We start from the raw sequence: 21,629 nt of genomic DNA on the forward strand, positions 1-21,629 counted from the left end.
TTTTTTTTTTTAATTTATAGTTCCTTTTTAAATTTTGTTTGGGCTCTAAGTTTTAGTTTTGAATTTTGACGATGACCCTTAACAGAGTCTTCCTCTGGGTAATTTTTGACATTACCAAAAATGCTAGGTCTCATCAAAAGAGGAGATAGAATTTAAGCAAGAGAAGGTCAGCATTCTTAACCCACAACTCAAGTAAGAAATTCACCCATATTTCATGGAGGGTAGTGGAAGACAAATCGTGGGGTTCATGGAAAATAATGGCTTACATCAAAACTGTAAGTCATTGGCCTGATGTGGGCACTTCTTCAGTGTACCCATTGGGAACTTTAGCCCCAGGACTCAGCACTGGCCTTTCTGAGACCCAGGAGCTTGCTGATGGCATGGCGGATCTCCTTGGTCTTAATACTGTATATGATTGGGTTGAGCATGGGAGGCACAAAGAGGTAGACGTTAGCCATAAGCAGGTGGACAGCAGGCGGGGCGTGCTTCCCAAAGCGGTGCACCAGGGACAGCCCCACCATGGGCACAAAGAATATCAACACAGCACAGAGGTGTGACGTACACGTTTGAAAGACTCGGAGCTGTTCCTCTCGGGAGGCCAATTTTGCGACTGTGTGCAGGATGGCACCGTAGGACAGGGCAATGAGCACCAGGTCCAGCATCACAGTGAGCACCACCAGTGTCAGCCCGTACAGGTTGTTGAAAGTAGTATCTACGCAGGCCAAGTGTATCACTTCCTGGTGTAGACAGAAGGAATGGGAGAGGACTTGGTGCCCACAATAGGGGAAAGCTCTCAGGAGGAGAACAATGGGAACAAGCCCCACAGGACCCCGAAGGATGACAACCAGGCCTGCCCTGATCACTTGCTGACCAGTAATGATGACGGAGTACCGCAGGGGATGGCAAATGGCTACAAAGCGATCAAATGACATGACAAGGAGGACTGCAGACTCCATGAAGGAAAATGAGTGGATGCAGAACATCTGGATTTGGCAGGCTCCGAAGTAGATACCACGGGAATTAAACCAAAAGATTCCCATAGTGGTGGGCAAGGTGGAGACTGACAGTCCCAGATCAGTGAGGGCCAGCAAGGACAGTAGATAGTACATGGGTGTGTGCAGACGAGGGCTGGTCTTAATAAGCATCAGAATAAAACAATTGCCTGAAATGGCCACCAGGTACATGAAGAAAAAAGGGATGAAAATCCAGTGTTCAATGGTTTCTAGTCCAGGTAAGCCGGTGAGGTAGAGCATGGGGGTAAACTGAGTGATGTTGGATAAGAGCACTGGTTGAGGGCTGAGGGGATTTAAGAATGGCATTCCTCAGGGACTGTGCTGAAAATAAATGGATATTTCTGGTTATCAATTCTTCAGTCTCACTTGCATTCACACCATATAAGCAGAATCATCATCATTATAATTGATTTCACTATTATCAGTGCCACCCCCCTTGCTACCTGATTGAAATTGTCTTTGATAGCACCAACCTCACCAGGTTTTCCTCTAGATTTCTATTGTTACTGTTTTTTCTCGGGCCTCCTTTGCTTACTTCTCTTCAAAGCTCATCCCTTTAAATATAGCCGTTCTCATCGTTGGTAATTTTCTGGTCACACCTTCTTGCTCCTTCCGAGGAAGTAACATCACTCTTACAAGTTCACTTGTCACCCAAATACTGATAAATATCCAATGGGTGACTTCATAACTTATCTTTTGTTTTTTTTTCATTTCCAGACTCACAGAGAACACTACACTGAGCATGTAAAAAATTAGCTTATAATCACTTCACCTAAAAAGGATTTAACTCAATAGTAGAAATGTCGGGCCTCCCCGGTGGCGCAGCGGTTGAGCGCTGGGTTGCGAAGCTGCCCGCGGCCTCGGAGGCGCCGGTTCGATCCCCAGCTGCTCCCCGGCCACCAGAGGAGGGTCCCACATGGTGCGCAGACCTCTCCTGCCGCCCGCTGCTCCCCTCAGCAGTGTACTTCGGTCCTTCTGCCTGCTCTGCTCCCCGCTCTGGCTCTGGTGAATTCTCTCACCCTCCCGCGCTTCTGACTGTATCCAGTACTAGTATAAATAAATAAATAAATAAATATTTAAATAAATATTAAAAAAAAATAGTAGAAATGTGGGCTTCCAAAATAAGCTGAGGAAGAAATATAAATTTGAAATATGATAGTATATAGGCTGGAGGAGGAAATCTAAGAAGTGAGTTTAGAGGGAAGTTTTAGTATTGAACCCTGGACAAATCTGACACTTAGAGATCAAAAAGATAAAGTTCCTATAAGACTAGCAGTTAGATAAGAAGAAAACCAGGAGAGTGTGGTCTTGTATGACTTGTAAGGGTGCTCAATCAATTATATGTGTTGCTAAGAGACCATGGTAATAAGGACTAAGAAGCTACCAAAGTTTTTGCAGTGAGAAAGTAATCACTGTCCTTGACAAGAACAGCAGCAGTGGAATGGTTAGGGATTTCATACAATTCAAGTGTGTTCAAGAGGGACAGAGAAAGAGAGAGAGGACAGAGGGACTAGGGCAAAGAGTAGGTCAAGCTGAAGGCCCATTTGAGGTTCATAAATTCAAAGTGGAGTCAGCAGCATTTAGGTACATTTTTAACATTTCATTTAGCTGCTCAAAGGCAGAAGAGAACTATCTAGAGAGGTGAATTTATAAGATTGAAGCTAGGGTAGCCTTGTATGACTAAAAGGTGTAGGCAGATGAGTGTTTACAATATAGTATGGAGACAAAACTGTATAAAAAGAAGGTAAAAACATGAAAAAAATTAGAGTGAAAATGGATCAGAATTGTAGAGTAAGAAATGGTACTAAGTTGCTGATTTAAGGTAAAGGTCATGATATTTGATGCGAGAAGGTCAGGGCCTGAGAATGCAACTTCTGATTGGATCAATGGAGGGCATATTGAAATCATTAAGAAAGTTTGGATCAGTGGTGGAAAGAGAAAAGTACATCAGTGCTAAAATTTTCAATGAGAAACATGTTGTGACTGGAAAGCGGCTAGTGGGTGCAGCAAGGAGGGAGAATGCTGATGGTGCTATTATGCAGTGAAAGAAGTGGGGTGAGGGCCTCCCCGGTGGCGCAGTGGTTGAGCGCTGGGTTGCGAAGCTGCCCGCGGCCTCTGCGGCGCCGGTTCGATCCCCGGCTGCTCCCCGGCCACCGGAGGAGGGTCCCACATGGCGCGCAGATCTCTCCTGCCGCCCGCTGCTCCCCTCAGCAGTGTACTTCGGTCCTTCTGCCTGCTCTGCTCCCCGCTCTGGCTCTGGTGAATTCTCTCACCCTCCCGCGCTTCTGACTGTACCCAGTGCTTATATAAATAAACACATCTTAAAAAAAAAAAAAAAAGTCCCATAGCTTTAAAAAAAAAAAAAAAGAAGGGGGGTGAGGGGAGTAGTGTTTTATGATGTATCTCATGACAATGTCTTACTTTTAAACTCTTGGTATTCTCGATGTTTGTACCCATCTAATTTTTAATGAATGCTCCTATTCAGTCCCTTCCAATCATTGCTCAAATGTTTTTGTTACTAAAGCACTTGTCTTACCTCATCTATTGCATTTGGTATCCTTCTGCTTATTACTATAAAAACAGTAGTAGTGGTAGTAGTAGTGGCAGTAGTATTGTTATAGGGCAGCCCCAATACAAAAGGGGTGCCTGACTGTGGGCCAACAGTATTAGTAGACTGGTGATCCTGAATATTCATCTGTATATTAGACAACTCTGCTCTGCATCAGACCTGAATTTTTGCCTTCCAACCAGATGTCCCAAATGGATGTCAATTAAACTCAATAATAGTTCTAATACTGAGCAGATTATCTACTCTCTCCATACCTGATTTCCATCTAACTGTGCATTCTTATATTAGCAGTTAAACACTTTCCAATAATTCAAGACAACATTCTGAAACAGAAGTTTTATTTGACCTTATTATTCCCCCATATTTAATTTTTAACCATTAATTATTTTCTTCCTCCTAAATAGCCCCAAAATATATGCCTTTGCCACCACCTCTGTTTTCCTACATCTGCTTAATTCACCTCTTTGCCATTTAACATTTATAACTTCATATTCCTTCCCTTCATACATTCACCATTGCCATCATGAGGATTATCCTGAAAATGCTGACTCTGTGACTCAATGCATTACTCTTAGTCCTTTTAACAGCTCCTGTTTCACCACTATAAAGTTCAAATTAATAAAAGCTATGGGGATTGTTCCAATCTGTTAAGCCCATGCATGATTCAGACATTGCTTACACCACTACGTAGTCATGCGTATTTCTCAGAACTGGGAAACATTGAATCCCCACTTCACAGAGACTGAAACCACAGAGAAGGTAAATGACTCTCCCAAGGCCTCAGAGTGAGCTCATGTCAGAGAAGAGATTTGCACTCATGTATGCCTAATCCCTAAGGGTGTGGTCCTAGTACCAAGAAATACTCTGTCTTTAGTTAGCCCCTGCTTGTTTTGGCAGCTCCCCCACTCATTATTTTTCTGTTGCAGACAACAAGTCCACATTTTTCTTTCCACTGTTCTCCACACTGACCTTTCTTTCTTATATTCTTATGTTGCCTGTATCTTGCTTTCTTATTTTTCTGACCCACTGATATTTGCTGATCACGTAAGACAGCATGAATATTTCCTCTGGAGAGTCTCTTCTGACTTCCTTGAGTTAAGCATATATTTCTCTGCACTCACTAGCACACTTGCTGCAACTCTAAGGTATAACTTCACACACATACATTCTTTATATTTTTATTATATATGTGTAGGTGTATATTTATGTATAGCATATGTTACATATAAGTAAAATATGTATAAGTAAAAATAATATGGATAAGTGATTTTACTTGCATATACTTTATACAATAAAATACATATATTCATTATATACATATACACATATACTCTATATATTAAATATTTTTATGTATTAATATAAAAGGTGAAAGTATAAATGCATACTGAAACATATTTATATTTATGTATTCATGCATATATTATTTTACATATTGTATATATAATAAATATTATTTATATACTATATATAGTCCCTATAGGTGTGTGTGAGTTTCTGTGTGTGCATTTATACTACACTTTTTTGCACTGACCAAATTTTGTAGAATCCCAGAAAGGTGTATAACACGCAGTACATACAACTATCTGCTTTTGCATGAAAAACTAAGTGAGTGAATGAATGAATCCAATGCTCACCTCTTGTCCTAATTAGCTGTGCCTGGAGATTGATGTTGAGTTCTGTTTTCACTGACTGTGAGAAGAACGACAGGGAGAGGGAACTCGGGGAAATGAGTCTGTAGAGAGACCATGCAGGGCTGGTATTATTGCTCCTGAAAAGCAGCTTCTCCTGGAAATAGAGGAAGAAACGGGCATTTCTCCATGTCTCCATCAGCACGTAGTCACATCTCACCACAGTATAGCTGTAATATTCACAGCAGCGAGGATACAGATGAGACCCGAGGAGCAAAAACCTAAAAAGGGATTTTCACTATGCAGTGAGCAATTAGTTCTACTTTATCTGTAAGTCCTACATTTTCTTTCTTTTTTTTTTTAATTCAACACTTACTTTTTTTTTTTTTAAGATGAATTGGTAGTGGAGGACCCATTTCTTTTGAGCGGGATAACGTACAAATCTGTGGAGCTATGCCTAAGGTCTGAGACTGAGGCCAGAAACCTCATTATTGAGCAAAGACTGTTACCGAAATGGTTCAATTCATCTGGAAGCACGCCAGTTATGCAAGGGTGAAGGAAGATTTGGGGAGGATGTGGGACATATACTTGATACTGAGACACAGGGCAAGCTAGGAATTATGCTGTTTTAGGGACAGTGCAGGAGGGGACCGCTGAAGAATTTAGGGAGGCTTCAGAGATAAGGACAACCAAGGGAAAGTAACCCATTCCACTAGGAAAAACAAACATCCCAGAACCAAGGACAACATTGTTAATGCTAGTCCTGGTTTCCTTCAGGTGGCAAAGGGAGGCAGAGATTGGAGAAATGGGAGAGTGGTTTAATTTATGGACACATTAGAAGGGCAGCTGTTTAACTTCAATGCAGGGATGTCCATCCAGAGGACTGGGCCATAAAGATAAAGATGCAACAAATGGGGAAAGAGAAAGCTGTTAGATAAGGAATGTGAAGATCCCCCACTCAGTAGCAAATTAAGTGAGACAGACGAGAACTAACCAATCACAAAGAGACTGGTGGAGCTTTAGAATAATGAGGGAAAGAAGGTATATATTCCCTGGGACACGACTCCACTTTGGCTTCCTTGCCCCTCCCAGGCCTGGTTCCCTGGCCTGGGAGTCCCACTTTATTTCTGTTCTTTTTCTCCTCAATAAACTTTTTCTTTCTATAAACAAACCTGCCTCTTCTCGCTTGCTTGCCTGAGCGTCTGCGAAGTTCCTGCTGCGGCTTCGTGAGACACCAACCTGTTGGGGTCTAGTGGCTGGGGCTCAGCGCTGCCCTGCAGCCTGGGATCCATTCTTGGCTGGGAGACTAGGCCTGACAATTCCGGTATCAATACTAGGGAAGGTACAAGGGGCTGTCTATATTAATACAAGCAGGTTGAAGACAAAATTTCCCTCCTGTGTTCATTAGTGCAGCACATAAAATGCACTGAATATATGTGCTGCATAAATACATGATCGCACATTCATAGAGAGGAAAGGGAAGACTGAATGTACCAGACAGGGGGCAGAAAGCAGTCCATGGGGACAGAGGGTTTATGCTTTTTACTGCCAGTGGGAGGCTGCTTTCCAGACAGAATGGGGGTGGGGGCGGGGGCTGTAGGTCCTGGTCAGGAGAAGTGAGCTGTTTCCCCTGAATTTAGTAACAGAACACGGCAGAAGGTGGTCTCTTCCCTTCTGGAGGGAGAACAGACCTGTTGTTCTCTTGGTTTCTGGTTTTGGGCAGACCCTGATACTCCCAAAGAACCAGCAATGGAAGAGAAAACAAGGAAAAGACAAACCAAATCAAACCCCCCTAGAAATTTGACTGTAGAATCGAGGTTACCAGAGGGGAAAGAGAGAAGGTAGGAATGAAAGGGTCCAAAGGACTATGGTAGAGGACTATGGGTGCTTGGTGGTGAGGGTGATGTGGCAACACACATCTGAGGAGCTGTAATCGTGTACCTCCGAATCATACAGTGTTGTAAAACAATGTTACCTCAATTAAAAAAAAACATAATAAAATGTTAAATTTAATTTTAAAATGGAAGAGAATAAATAAATCCTTTTTATTAGCCTCTTCTCTTCCCACCACACACTCTTACACAAAAACCCTAACTGGAAGCGATTCTGCGGGATCCAGATTCCAAGGCTTTTTTACACCTGAGTGACTTGCCTAAGGTCATTCAAACATTTAGGGGCTGAGCCAGAATAGAAACTCAAACCTCCTCCTTTCAGAATTAGTATTTTCCTGGACACCTATCTGGACCTCCTGCCCTCCCCGAACTTTCTGTTTCCTCTCATATGACCTCCTAATAGCCACCCCTGAAATTCTGTTATAGGGCAGCAGTGGAAACTCACCAACAGTAGCTAATTTTAAAGAGGCGAAGCCAGGGGAATGTCGATAGAATAAAAGGAAGGGGATGAGGAGGATGGCCCCCAGGTCCATGGAAGGTGTCAGGTTGGGCGGTCAGGGAAGGCTTTATCCTCCTTCCTCTGTGCCTTTGCAACACCAAGGCTCCAACTGGGAAAATCTAAATACAAACAAATAGTCCCCAGGGCTCAGAGCCCTGTGGCTAGAACTTACCTTTACTTATCTCTCATTCCCTGGGTTCACTTAAGGCTGAAGAGCCCTCAATTTATAAGATTCAGTCTCCAGGCTTTGGCTGTACTGCCTGCCTGGCTTTTTGGGGTTTTTTTCTGCTTGGTGAAAAAACTGATGTCTGTCACCTGCCACTTCATTCACTCCCTCCATTTGTTCATTAGAGCGGACCGCTGGTTTGCAAGAGCGGCTGGATGTGTTAGATGGAGAAGGTTATCCATGCAACTTTCACACTGGCTTCTAAGTTGTTGATATTGTTTGAAGCTCAGCAATAACCACCACCCCATGTCTTCTATAGCTTGCACTCATTTCCACGCCCATTTCTGTATTTCCTTTTACAGTATCATTCATTTGCTCTTTACCTCTGGCAGTCACTGTATCGTTCAGCCTAGAGGTCAGTCACATCAAAATCTTCTCTATACATTTATTCCCCTAATATATATGCAAGCCAGTGTCTCAACTTTTCCAAGACTCTGCAGGCAACTTTGTATGTGTGAGACAATCCTTTCCCAAATAAGCAATTTCCCCAGCATACACTTTTGTCTTGCCTTCTTCACTCAACTGAGCCAATTCTGTAGTGGAAGATGAGACAAACCTGTGGGACAGAGATATGTTTGAGTCTGGTATGTTTTTTAGGGGCCCAGTGTATGTCATACATAAGGGACTCTTTACCCCAATCCATACCCAGCACTGGGCCAGGCTTAGTGGGTCTATGAGATCACCCCACAACACCGCAGCAGCCAGGCTGTCGTTATCCTATATAGACACTAGAGGGAGTCTTCAACCAAAGATAAGCTTAAATTTAAAACTTGCCGGTTCCTTCTGCAGCCAGACAGTGGACCTTTTCTTCTACTACCATCTTCCCAAGTCCTCTCTAGGACCTCCTACATAGCTCCAAGAACAGATGGCCAGTTCATTCCTCCTCTGAGAACAGCCTGCTGTCTGTCTTATGTGCACACAACATACATAAACCCACATAAAGTCCTGAAATTAATGGAAGTAAAATTTTTCTCTCCTTTTTTCTCAGATTTTAAAGTGGTAACTTCATAGGAAGCAGAGCTCTCTAAGTGACCTTGAGTCCTCACCCAGTCATCTTGACCACAATTTGGCTGCCTGACTTGGCTCAAACCAGACCTAAGTGAAACTTTGATTTGGGGTTCTCAGGATCTCCAGATTCACACTCTCAATTTGGGGGTCTCAGCCACAGAAAATGGCTCAGCTTGTTCTTTCCCTCATCTGAGGTCCAGGCCTGGCCTGTTGGGTGAGACCTTTCCTGTGTGAACCACATTTTGTATTATGGGATAATGTGACACTTTCAGGTTAGAAAGATCCATCAAGTTTAGGGTTGCAGAAGAGGTCCTCCAGCCTGAGAGCCCTTAAGAAAATTTCATGTTGGAGTTTATCTTGTTCATTCCCTGCCTAACTGTATGTCTGTGTCTGTGTAAGCACAGAGGCTCTGAAATGTTTCCACAGTGGAAAGTTCTGCACCTTCCCACAGCGATTCTTTCAGAAAGCCTTCTCCCCTTGTGCCCTATTTTGCTCCAGTCTTTTTTTTTCAAAGATTTTTTTAAAGATTTATTTATGCATAAAAGAGCTGGGGTATAGGCCAGAGATGCGGGGGTGAGAGGATTCACCAGAGACAGAGTGGGAACAGAACAGGCAGACTGACTGAAATACACTGCTGAGGGGAGCAGCAGGCGAGTCAGAAGTCTGCTGCGCCAAGTGGGTAGCTCCCTGGCCGGGGATTGAACTCATGCTGCAGAGGCTGTGGATTGCTTCATAGTGTGGTGCTTAACCCCTTGTACCACCAGGGAGGCCCTCTTTCCAGTCATTTTGAAGCTGAATGATATTTGGCCTCATATGGAAGTGCCTCATAAAGACCCTTTATGGGGAATCAAGAATCTACCCTACCTCCCCAGTTTGGGTTAAAGTCTCCCTGTCTTTCTGCCTTATTTCATTCACCTGTTCCTACTTCTAGTCTAACATGCTCAAAGAACTCAAAAACTTGTCTCACCAAAGCGGCTCTGACATTTCCCTCCTGATCTACATTTTCACAGGTCATATGAAAGAAGCAACTTCCCTTCGTCCTGTCTCTTTGTATTGAGTCCATGCCACCAGGTCTCTTAAGAGCACACTGCAGCTCACTGTACCATCCTTATGTTCTAGGAAGACTGTAAGGGAAGTAATGGACACAGTGCAGGTTTTCTGATCCCATGCAGACCGGGTAAAAGAGGAGTCAGAGTCCTTAGTGGGTTTTTGCAGGTCTTTTATTGGGGTTCACCAGGCATATGGCAGGTAGGGGTGGTGGCTGGGGGGCTGGGAGGCTGCCAGCAAGTCTTCACTCTATATGGGCTCTCTGGCGTTCGTTCTGCTGCTTCTCGGGTTCTCTTTCGGCTTTGGCTTCTACTGCTGCTGCTGGCGTCCCCGTGACGCCACCCTTAAAAAGCACAGTCTTAGCTCAGCTGAATCCCATCTACCTATGCCCACACCCTATTCCAGGTGCCCGCCATCAGGCATGCATTCAGGACAAGGATCCATCATCTATCCTGATGGCAGAAGGGCAGAAAAGCCTGACATTTTCTTTACCCTACAGTCCACCCCCTCAGGGTTTTCTGCCATACAGTCTATACATATATATATATATATACAATTTTCTTATCAAACATAAACAATGCAGCCATGGCCCACAAAAGCAAATACATCACAATATAACAAAATACAACAGAACACAAATAAGTCCAAGCAGGGCACCAACCTAGTGCAAAAGACAATTATTGGTACCAGCAGATGAGCCACCAAATCTGCTGCCGAAGGCACTGCTCATACGAGGGAGGGGAATCACTCACGGCATCTATTGCAACACGCCAGGGACCGTCAGACTTCCTGGCCTTCTCTGGCTGTAGTCTCGGCTACAAGCCACACACAGCAGCCACCTCCAGGATGCACTAGATCTGGGATTGGCAATTTTATTCTGTTGGGGGTAATTGCCAACCCTCAGGGTTTCTGTCTGCAGTCGCTCCAACACTCGGCCTTCATAGCCACCCATGCGACTCTCAGACCCCTGCACTCAGGCCAACCCACTGTACAAGCACATGGGTCGGGGATCCAAACTCTGCATTCGGCTTGGGCTCCACCCCAAGCCACGTTCCCCACCGTCCCCCAAGGACAGGTTCCTCAGCTCCTCACCCTCACTCAAGAATGAGCAGGGCATCACCCACAGGTGATTTTACGAGACTCACAGGGCTTCAGCATACCCAGGCTGCTTAACAGCCGCTTAGGGCTTCTCAACTTAGCATCAGTACCAGCTTTTGCCTTCTTAGTTGGCTTTTCTCCTCCACCTGGCTGCTGGGCATGCACAGGCTGCTTTTGGCCATCTAGGCCCACTGGCCACCCCTAGGTTCTCAAAAAGAAAACATAACCTGCCAAGGTCCTCCGCCTTCTGGCGGGATTGTCAGTCCTAGTTCATCAGTCCATCAGTTCAAGTCCATTGGCCTCTCCCTGCTTCAGCAATGGCCTGCTGCCTCAGGGGTCATTGGCTGGTCCTTTCCGGTGTTGTTTGCTGGTCCTTTCCGGTGTCGTTGGCTGGTCCTCTCGGGCATCTCCTCCATGCGAGGTCTCGTCCCGCAGCTCCTGGACCGAATCCACCTTCTGTGCTGCCATGGTGTCTCCAGCATCGTCACAGTCAAACACAGTCTGTTCTCCTTAGTCCCTCCAGGTCTTCGGAGGGCTCCAATACCCGTCTACATGGATCTTGCGGACTTACGTCAATTGTAAGGGCAGGAATGGACACAGTGCAGGTTTTCTGATCCCATGCAGACCGGGTAAAGGAGGAGTCAGAGTCCTTAGTGGGTTTTTGCAGGACTTTTATTGGGGTTCACCAGGCATATGGCAGGCAGGGGTGCTGGCTGGGCAGAAAAGCCTGACATTTTCTTTACCCTACAAAGACAAAAACTGGATTTTGCCTACAATGAATAGATCTTGTAACATGTTGGCGAAATAACACTAAGAGTTTACAAAATCTTTAAAATGCTGTAAGGAGATTAATAAAGATAGATGTTTGTAGGGTAAAGAAAATATCAGGCTTTTCTGCCCTTCCGCCATCAGGATAGATGATGGATCCTTGTCCTGAATGCATGCCTGATGGCGGGCACCTGGACTAGGGTGTGGGCATAGGTAGACGGGATTCAGCTGAGCTAAGACTGTGCTTTTAAGGGCGGCATCACGGGGGGACGCAAGCAGCAGCAGTAGAAGCCAAGAAGCCGAAGCCGAAGCCGAAGCCGAAGCCGAAAGAGAAGCCGAGAAACAGCAGAACGAACGCCAGAGAGCCCAGATAGAGTGAAGACTTGCTGGGGGCTGGGAGGCCTGCCAGCCTGCCAGCCCCCCAGCACCCCTGCCTGCCACGTACCCGCTGAACCCAAATAAAAAACCTGCAAAACTACTGAGGACTCTGACTCCTCCTTTACCCGGTCTGCATGGGATCAGAAAACCTGCACTGTGCCCAGTCCTGCCATTTACAATGTTGGTGTTAAAATGCCAGAGGGTTGAAAAATATTTGGAAAACCCATGATGATTCTAAAGAGAGAGGAACATAGTCGTAGGGTGCAGAGTGGAGACCAGTGAGACCATGTCAAACAAAGGACAATTAATAAGGCTTGCAGATTATCAGGTCTGATACGCAGATCTGCACGTTCCTCTATCCCCTGCCACGGCAGTCTGGACCCCTCTGCTGCTGCCATGTAAATACGTCTTCAAATTATTTTATACCTGATGTCTTATTGCCGAGTTTTAGCTTATTAATGCCTGTGACCGTCCCAGTTCCTCTTTAAGAATCTGAGCCTAGGTGGAACCATCCCCTTCTGAGCTCTCTTGCTAATTTTTTGACTGTCTTCATCAGTCTTCTCATCTTATTTCTCTTTTCTCATCATCAAAAGCATTTTATCAACAGGTTAATTAAGGAGATAACATTAGATTAACAGTATCTTAGAGTCAGTGTGAAATCCTCTGAAGAGAAAGAATTGCTTATAAAACTTTGGTGAGAATAGTTGTCTTCCTCTCACCCTGCAAGCAAATGTTAAACATTAGGATCAGGCCAAGGGTGATCCTGATAGAAACAGAGAGAGCAAAATATAAGACAGCTCTCATTCTCACTGTTGTCAGCAATCGCAGGACCTTAATGTAAGCTCCTCCTTAATTTTACTCTGTAGGTGTCAACTTGCGTTGTGTTAGTCCTGCCGAGTGCCTGCAATATGTTAGGGACTGAGGACACATAGAATTAGGAGGTGGTCTTAGGCATAGATGCTCCTGGATAGACAGATAGATACGTAGGCATTTGCAACAGAATGGTCTAAATGCCCCTACAGAAATTAAAACAAAAATTAAGTCAGGCTGAAGGATTTAGGAAAGCTTTTCTATACATACCAGATAATGAGTATGTATAACAGTAGCAAATCTGTCAAGGATAGTGAAGAGAGAGGATATAGTTTCCCAAGCCTATGTAGGGGCAGGAACGGCCACAATGCAGGTTCTCTGATCCCATGCAGACCGGGTAAAGGAGTAGTCAGAGTCCTCAGTGATTTTGCAGGTTTTTATTGGGGTTCAACGGGTACGTGGCAGGCAGGGGTGCTGGGGGGCCAGGAGGCTGGCAGTCCTCCCAGCCCCCAGCAAGTCTTCACTATCTGGGCCTTCTCCGGCCTTCTCTCGGCTTCTCTTCGGCTTCTCTTTCGGCTTCTACTGCTGCTGCTGTCGTCCCCGTGATGCCGCCCTTAAAAGCACAGTCTTAGCTCAGCTGAATCCCATCTACCTATGCCCACACCCTATTCCAGGTGCCCGCCATCAGGCATGCATTCAGGACAAGGATCCATCATCTATCCTGATGGCGGAAGGGCAGAAAAGCCTGACATTTTCTTTACCCTACACTGGAATATTTTCCAACAATGAAGAATTCATCCTTCTAGAAGACAACATGAAAGAACAAAAAATGCATAGAACTTCGACAGAATTCAACTTGGAAATTCAATGGATTGCTTGGCTGAATCCAAGCTGCGTGATTTTGAGTGATTTATCCTCTTCCAGTTTTGCAATTTTTTTTTTCTCACATGGCCAAGCATTGTAACTTCTGACTCAAGACTTAAAGATCCTCCAGTGTCTGGCTGGCTCACCTCCAGGGCCCCAGGGCCCCTGGCTTTCCTGTACCACTGCCAGGAGCCACAGCATGGCCACTCAGTTCCCACCTGGCTCGGCTGCAGCGCCTGCCTGACCAGATGGAGTCACTTTTATTTTTTAATTTTTTAAATTTATTTTTTGGAGTTGTTTTTAAACTCAGTTCACCTGACGGGAGGTGGTTGCCATTGGCCCTCTAAGCCGAGTTCCAGATTAGCTCTGTAAACACCCAGCTTTGCAATCTTCAGTAAAATATGTTCATATGAATACATGACTCGGACAACAGTGAAGAGCATCATGTGTGATGGGGAAGCAATAATTACTGAAAATATTAAGGTAACTTATTTTTTGAGGTAACATTGGTTTACAAAGTAGTTATTTTTGTATTGAAATAGTACAAACTACATCATATATACTTTCTTAGGAATCCCTAGAAGGAGCCAAAAACTAACAGTGTTTCTGTCCTTCCTCATTTAGACTAATAATGAAGAAGTGTAGAGGGTGAATTTACTTATCTAGGTTCGCAAGTTTTATGCTAAGTAGTCAGTGTAAAGGCTTAGATGTGGGGCCTCTGCCTTCCTGGCAGCATAAAAGGAAGGAGCTGGCCTTATCTCCTGGTGACAGTGGACCAGGCTTTTTCTAATTCTCTGTGTAAGTATGTAGGGTCATACCTGTCTCACACAGGCTTTCAATTATCACCTCTCCCACTGCTGAGGCTTAATTTCTTGGCTGACTTTAAAAAGATAATATACCACTGTAGACTGGGCAGGACTGGGCACAGTGCAGGTTTTCTGATCCCATGCAGACCGGGTAAAGGAGGAGTCAGAATCCTCAGTGGTTTTTGCAGGTTTTTTATTGGGGTTCACCAGGCACATGGCAGGCAGGGGTGCTGGGGGGCTGGGAGGCTGGCAGTCCTCTCAGCCCCCAGCAAATCTTCACTTTATCTGGGCTCTCCAGCGTTCTCTGCTTCTGCTTCAGGCTTCTTCTCTTTTGGCTTCTGCTTCTGGGCTTCTGGCGTCCCTGTGACGCCGCCCTTAAAAGCACAGTCTTAGCGCAGGTGTACCCACTTCAGGTGCCCGCCATCAGGCATGCATTCAGGATCACAGGGTTCCCTCATCAATCCTGATGGCGGGAGGGCAGAAAAGCCTGATACCTTTTACCTTACCCTACAACCACTTTTTGGGGCCCTGCCTTTATCCAGTTACTCCAGTTTCTTCAGCTGGCCTCTGCCAGCATCTCAAACTACTTTTTGCAACCCTTGGCAACAGACATTACTGCAGAACCGTGCCCCAGCTTCTCACTTTTGGGAATGTGTCTGATATCTGGTACAAGAGCAATAATACTCTAATTGGGCAAAGAAGATACAATTTACAAAAAAAAAAAGCATAACTTTAAGGAGGAACAGAAAAATTTAAACTCCAAGAGGTTTTAATATACATTTTCTGTTATATAATTGAGCTCAATAATCAGATTTAAGTATTACTAACAAATATGACCTACTGACATATGTAAAACACTGCATCTAAAATTCAAAATGTACGTTTTTTTCAAACACACATTAGAAAAAAAGAAACTGAATGAGTGGGTCTCATTAGCTAAACTTGGGAAGTTCAAAGGTCACAGATCAAACCAGTGTTGCAGAGGCTGCAGGCAGCTTCGCAACCCAGCGCTCAACCGCTGCACCACCGGGGAGGCCCAAAGACTGGATTCTTGTTGGGGACTTAGGGAGGTTTGCCTGTTTTTTCTTTTTTTAACATATTTATTTAGTCCATTTAACTTTCCACTCACAATCTAACTGAGATCAACCAAGCAGAAAACATAATTAGAATCCTAAAGATGCAAAATGAGATCAACTATAAAGATTTGACTTTCAAATAGATATGGAGGATATGGATCTCCCTGGTGGTGCAAGGGGTTAAGCACCGCACTGTGAAGCAATCCGCAGCCTCTGCAGCACAAATTCGATCCCTGGCTGGCCAGAGAGCAACCCACATGGTGCAGCAGACCTCTCCTGTCTCGCCCGCTGCTCCGCTCAGCAGTGTATTTCAGTCAGTCTGCCTGTTCTGCTCCTCACTCTGTCTCTGGTGAATCCTCTCACCCCCTGCATCTCTGGCTTGTACCCCAGCTCTTGTGTGCATAAATAAATAAATATTTTTTTAAAAAGTAGCTATGGAGGATAAATGTCCTCCCATAGGTGACACTAGGACCCATTGGGTCCATAAGGACAAACTCTGAATCCTCCCACATAAAGCTGCCACCTGAGACTCTATTAAATCCTTATATTTTTTAGAGAAGATGCTCTCAGACCTTGGGGAGATTAATTAAGTGTTTCATCTCTATCACAGGAGGGGTTAAGATAGAGATGACTTTCTTAAGATCCCAATTGACTGGAAAAGGTACACCTCTAGGGAGATGTTTTCTTCATTAATAACCTCATTGACTGTGTATCTTAACAGACTTTGAGAAAGAGTCATGTTATGTGACTCTCAGGCAAGAACCAAGAATTGTGTTTCTTATTCCTAAAAACCAAGCTACTGTGAGTATGGGCAAACATCCAGCTAATGCAGGAAGAGGAACCTAGAAGTCTCTTCTATGAGCTGTGCAAAGAAAAGACAGGAGCAGAAATCAGGGAAGACTCTCTATAACCAAGAACTCTTGATGAAAGCACAGATCTCAATCTCAAATTGGTAGCATTGAGGGAATTTCTTAAAAGAGAAACTCTTAGCTGAAGCACTGTTAATAGTGATTCACTATTTGTGTTACATAGTCTTTTATAAGAAGGAATTCTTTACAAAATTGCCTTAGGAAATGCAGTTAAAGGAGAACACTCTTGAGTGGCCAGAGAAATAAGGGGGAGGATGTTTTAGTCAGAGCATAGAAAAGCAGGAGGAGTTGTGTGGAAGCGTAAATAGAGTGATTGAAAAATAACTATCACTCAGTCTATTTTTAATAAGCAGTTAATTATTGTTTTTTACTTGTGGGGATAGAATATGGAGAATGACAAATGATGCCAACAATTTTCCATCCCTTAGTTCAAGTCAAGAGAAGCACTACTGTCTCATGTCCGGTTGTCTTCACTCTCTGTGACCTCCTCGCTACAGTTTGACCTCAACTGCACAGGTACAGGGCAAAAGACAGTTTTCTTTAGGAGCATCTTAAGGGTGGTGGCTTACACTGGCAAAATAAATTCAAAGAGCATATTTGAATGAGAATGTCTTTTTAATTTGATGTATTTTGTCCAAAAAAAAAACCCAAAAAACACAACCCAGCTTGGAAAATCTCTTTCAATATGTGGCAAGAAAAAAAGTGTGGCATGCATTTGCTCCAATGAAGCCATATTTACTGAGGACTCTTGATTTTTCCCATGAGTAAATATATGTATTTATATCTCTCTCACACTCCCCATTTTGAGTATGACCTTGCCATTCTCCCAATTGCTCAATGCAGAAATGTAGAGTCAATAATCTATTTTTCTTTCATTTCCATTTCCAAAAAAACAGCAAGACTTGGTACTACTCAAAAATGTATCCTTATCTGTTTACGTTTTCTGTTTCTCTGACACTCTCCTAGTGAAAATCACCGTCATTCCTCATCTGAGTGATTTCAATAGTTTTCTCACTATTCTCCTTTTGTTTTAGTTTATCCATGATTTACACAGGTAGCTCAAGTCATTATTTTAAAATATAAATCAGAATATATCCTAATGCTTCTCCTCTGAGATTATTTTTAAATTCCCGATTCTCTCCTCCGTCACCTTTGAAGTAAAATCAAATTTCCTGTTGCTACCTCCAAGTCTTTATGAGGCCAGACCACAGCCTGGGCCTCAAGGCCTCTGATGTTACCCACGATCCTGCCGTCCTCGCTCACCAAGTGTCAGACACACTGATTTTCCCTTCTCAAGGAATGGATCTTCCTCTGGCTCTTCTCTTCCCTCTTAATTGGGTCTTAGTTTACATGTCACTTCCTTAGAGATGTAGTCCCAGATCCCTCACCTACTACACTAACTTGAATTTACTGCCATCCCAATCAGTATCTATTAAATAATGCTGTTTTATTTTAAATTGCACTTATACTTACATTTTCTTATTTATTTCCTAGCTTATCATATAGTTTATAGAATTTAAGACTTTGTCTTTTAACCATTTAATTCCAGTGTTTAAAATGTCATGCCTTTATCATAGTGGGTGTTCAAAAAATATTGGGTGAATTAATGTACATGTATGTATGTGTGTGTGTATGATAGGCATGTGTATGTGTGTAGTAGGTGTATATATGTAATGCATATATATGTGTGTCGTTGGGTTCTTTGTTAGGTAATGAACAAGGAAAATAAAACAAAAAAAATAGTAAAATATTCTTAAAGGTTTTATCTCTGCTCTCCACTAACAGAAAGCTGTTTAGGCAGCACTGAGCTCTCATCTAATTGGATAGAAAAATTTCAATAACTTATGTCTATATATAAAAGGAAGGAAATAAAAACATAGTTGTTTAAATACAAATAAAGAACCTGAAAGTTTCTGGGAAGACATCATAGTGAGTCTAGAGAAAAAAAAATAGGGAAAGAAAGAAAAAGAAACTATGTAGAAATAAGAGAAGATAAAATTTTCAATCAGGAAGACAAACTCTGTTATGAGCTCTGTTCTTTGAATAGTGTTTCCTCCTCATATCTATCTGCCCATTAACAACAGCGGTGGTGGCACAAGTCTTCCCATACCTTTTGTCTTAGATGCTCGGGACTTGTTGCTACAATAATTCAGAGAAATCATAGAACATGCAAGACACAGTGGGTTAGGAATCACGGCTGTGAAGGCAATAACAGTATTAGGAATTGCATTTTGGTAAAGTTGGGCTGCATTTCTTTAATTCTTCTGACTGTGTGGATTCTTTTGTGAAGTCTTCATAGTTGATGGGAATGATTTCTAAGTCCTAATGTGCATTGAAAATATCCCGGAGAGCATGTAAAAGTTCAGATGACCAAATGAAACTCAAAGAATATGACTAAGTAAGAAATTGTCCCCAGAATATATAGCTAAGAACACAAAAGATACAGCTTGTCCTAAGAAAAAGCTTTTTTTAAAAAAAATTATTTATTCATACAAGAGCTAGGGCACAGACCAGAGATGCAGGGGGTGAGAGGATTCACCAGAGACATAGTGGGGAACAGAATGGGCAGACTGACTGAAATACACTGCTGAGGAGAGCAATGGGCAAGACAGGAGAGGTCTGCTGCGCCATGTGGATTGCTCCCTGGCCAGCCGGGAATTGAACTTGTGCTGCAGAGGCTGCGGGTTGTTTCATAGTGTGGTGCTTAACCCCTGTGCCACTGGGGAGTCTAAGAAAATGCTTTGAAAATGCCTTCTAAGTAAATGCTTTGAAAAATGATGGCTTATATTGATACCATTATTACCTCTAAGACAGAATGCTGAAATGATATAGTTGGAGCAGTACCTTGAAAGTGGATCTGCAATTTGTGACAATAACCAATAAAAAGACTTGCCTTCTGGATAAACCAAACATGTGGCCCAATGACAGTTCCAATTTCTTCCTGTTGACTGGCTTTCCTGGCTTGGAGGCTGCTCACCACTGGATTTCCACACCCTTCTTTTTCATCTACATCACTGTCCTCCTTGGCAATGGCACCCTCCTCATTCTCATTAAGGAGGATCACAATCTTCATGAGCCTATGTACTACTTCCTGGCCATGCTGGCAGCCACAGACCTAGGACTGACCTTGACCACACTGCCCACGGTGCTGGGAGTCCTCTGGTTGAATCACAGGGAAATTGAGAGAGTAGCCTGCTTTTCTCAAGCCTACTTTATACACTCACTTTCCTTTGTAGAGTCTGGTGTTCTGCTCGCTATGTCCTATGATCGTTTTATTGCCATCCGCAACCCCCTAAGATATACTTCTATACTCACAAACGCTCGAGTGGTGAAAATTGGGTTGGGTGTTGTGATGAGGGGATTTGTATCTGTCGTACCACCAATATTGCCCCTCTATTTTTTCCCATATTGTCATTCCCACATCCTTTCTCATGCCTTCTGCCTCCACCAGGATGTCATCAAATTGGCCTGTGCTGATATCACCTTCAATCGCCTCTATCCTGTTGTTCTTGTTGGGCTTATATTTGTGCTGGATTCCCTGATCATCCTCATCTCCTATGTGTCAATACTTAAGAGTGTCCTGAGCATTGCCTCCAGAGAGGAGAGGGCCAAGGCCTTGAACACCTGTGTTTCCCATATCTGCTGTGTCCTGGTTTTCTATGTCACCGTTATTGGATTGTCCCTGATCCATAGGTTTGGGAAGCATGTTCCACATATTGTCCATCTCATCATGAGCTATGTCTACTTTCTCTTCCCTCCATTAATGAATCCTATAATTTATAGTATTAAGACGAAACAGATACGGACTGGTATTCTTCGCCTTTTTGCTGCCCATAGAGTTGGAACTTGATCTCTGACCAGCATAGCTCCTCACACAGATTGTGAGAAGCCTGGTCTTTTGAAGAGAAGTAAACAAGTCTCCTATCAACCACATATGATCAGATCTCCCAGTAAAATCTCCCAGTTGGAACCACCAATTGCTCTAAGTTATGTTTTCAAACTCAGTTTGTGGCTTAATTTTGTTTGTGCAATTATTTTCTTTCTTTTTTTTTTTTAATAATAAATTTTATTTTTATATTCCTCCATACAATTGCAAACGCCCCATTCTGACCCCAATCCTTCCCCTCCCGCCCCCCACCCCCCAAACACTGTCTCTGGTTCATAGTTTTCTGTTGATTTTGATTTTCACTTTCTTATATTCATTTTCGTGGTCCCTTATTTAAGTTCTCTAGATTCCTGCTATGAGTGAGACCATCCAGTATTTTTCTTTTTCTTTTGGCTTATTTCGCTGAGCATGATCCCTTCCAGCGCCATCCATGTTGCTGCAAATTGCATGTGTTTATCTTTTTTGAATGCTGAGTAATATTCCATGGTATATATGTACCACATCTTCTTGATCCAGTCATCTATTTTTGGGCATTTGGGTTGTTTCCAAAGCTTAGCTATTGTAAATAGTGCTGCTATAAACATAGGGGTGCAGGTGCTCTTTGGAATTGATGTTTCTGTGTCCTTTGGGTAAATACCTAGGAGTGGAATTGCTGGATCATATGGAAGCTCTATGTTTAGTAGGTCCAGAAATCTCCACACAGCTCTCCATAGTGGTTGGACCAGTTGCACTCCCACCAACAGTGCAGAAGAGTTCCTTTTTCTCCACATCCTCGCCAACATTTGTTGTTGCTAGTTTTTTTAATATGTGCCATTCTCACTGGTGTGAGATGGTATCTCATGGTAGTTTTGATTTGCATTTCCCTGATTACAAGTGATGTTGAACATTTTTTCATATGTCTGTTGGCCATTTGCATTTCCTCTTCAGAGAAGTTTCTTTTTAGCTCTTCTGCCCATTTTTTGACTGGATTATTTTCTTTGTTGTTGCTGAGTCTCATCAGCTCTTTGCAGATTTGTTTGTTCAATAAATGGTGCTGGGAAAACTGGGTCGCTACATGCAAAAGAATGAAGCTTGACCACTACCTCACACCATACACAAAAATCAACTCAAAATGGATTAAAGAACTAGACATAAGACCTGAAACCATAAAATACATAGAAGGAAATATAGGCGAAACACTACGGGATTT

At 43.3% G+C, this 21,629-nt stretch overlaps 2 protein-coding genes across 2 annotated transcripts in view; one reads left to right on the forward strand and one right to left on the reverse strand.

Annotated features, from left to right (window-relative positions):
- LOC311179262 (olfactory receptor 51B5-like) overlaps positions 1 to 20,404 on the forward strand; it is a gene marked incomplete at both ends in the record, with an annotated part of 30,148 nt that extends 9,744 nt beyond the window's left edge. Inside the window, one exon of the mRNA XM_084246376.1 lies at positions 19,642 to 20,404. Coding sequence (XP_084102502.1) covers positions 19,642 to 20,404 — 763 coding nt within the window. The remainder of the gene's footprint in view (positions 1 to 19,641) is intronic.
- Positions 266 to 1,319, reverse strand: LOC311182107 (olfactory receptor 51M1-like; the record flags this gene model as incomplete). The annotated part of the gene is made up of 1 exon (XM_084250704.1): positions 266 to 1,319. One exon carries the CDS (start codon positions 1,317 to 1,319, stop codon positions 327 to 329), a length of 993 nt encoding a protein of 330 aa, XP_084106830.1. The 3' UTR covers positions 266 to 326.
- Positions 20,405 to 21,629: the final 1,225 nt, after the last annotated feature.

Source organism: Talpa europaea (genome assembly GCF_964194135.1).
Source record: "Talpa europaea genome assembly, chromosome: 1".
Taxonomy (NCBI): domain Eukaryota; kingdom Metazoa; phylum Chordata; class Mammalia; order Eulipotyphla; family Talpidae; genus Talpa; species Talpa europaea.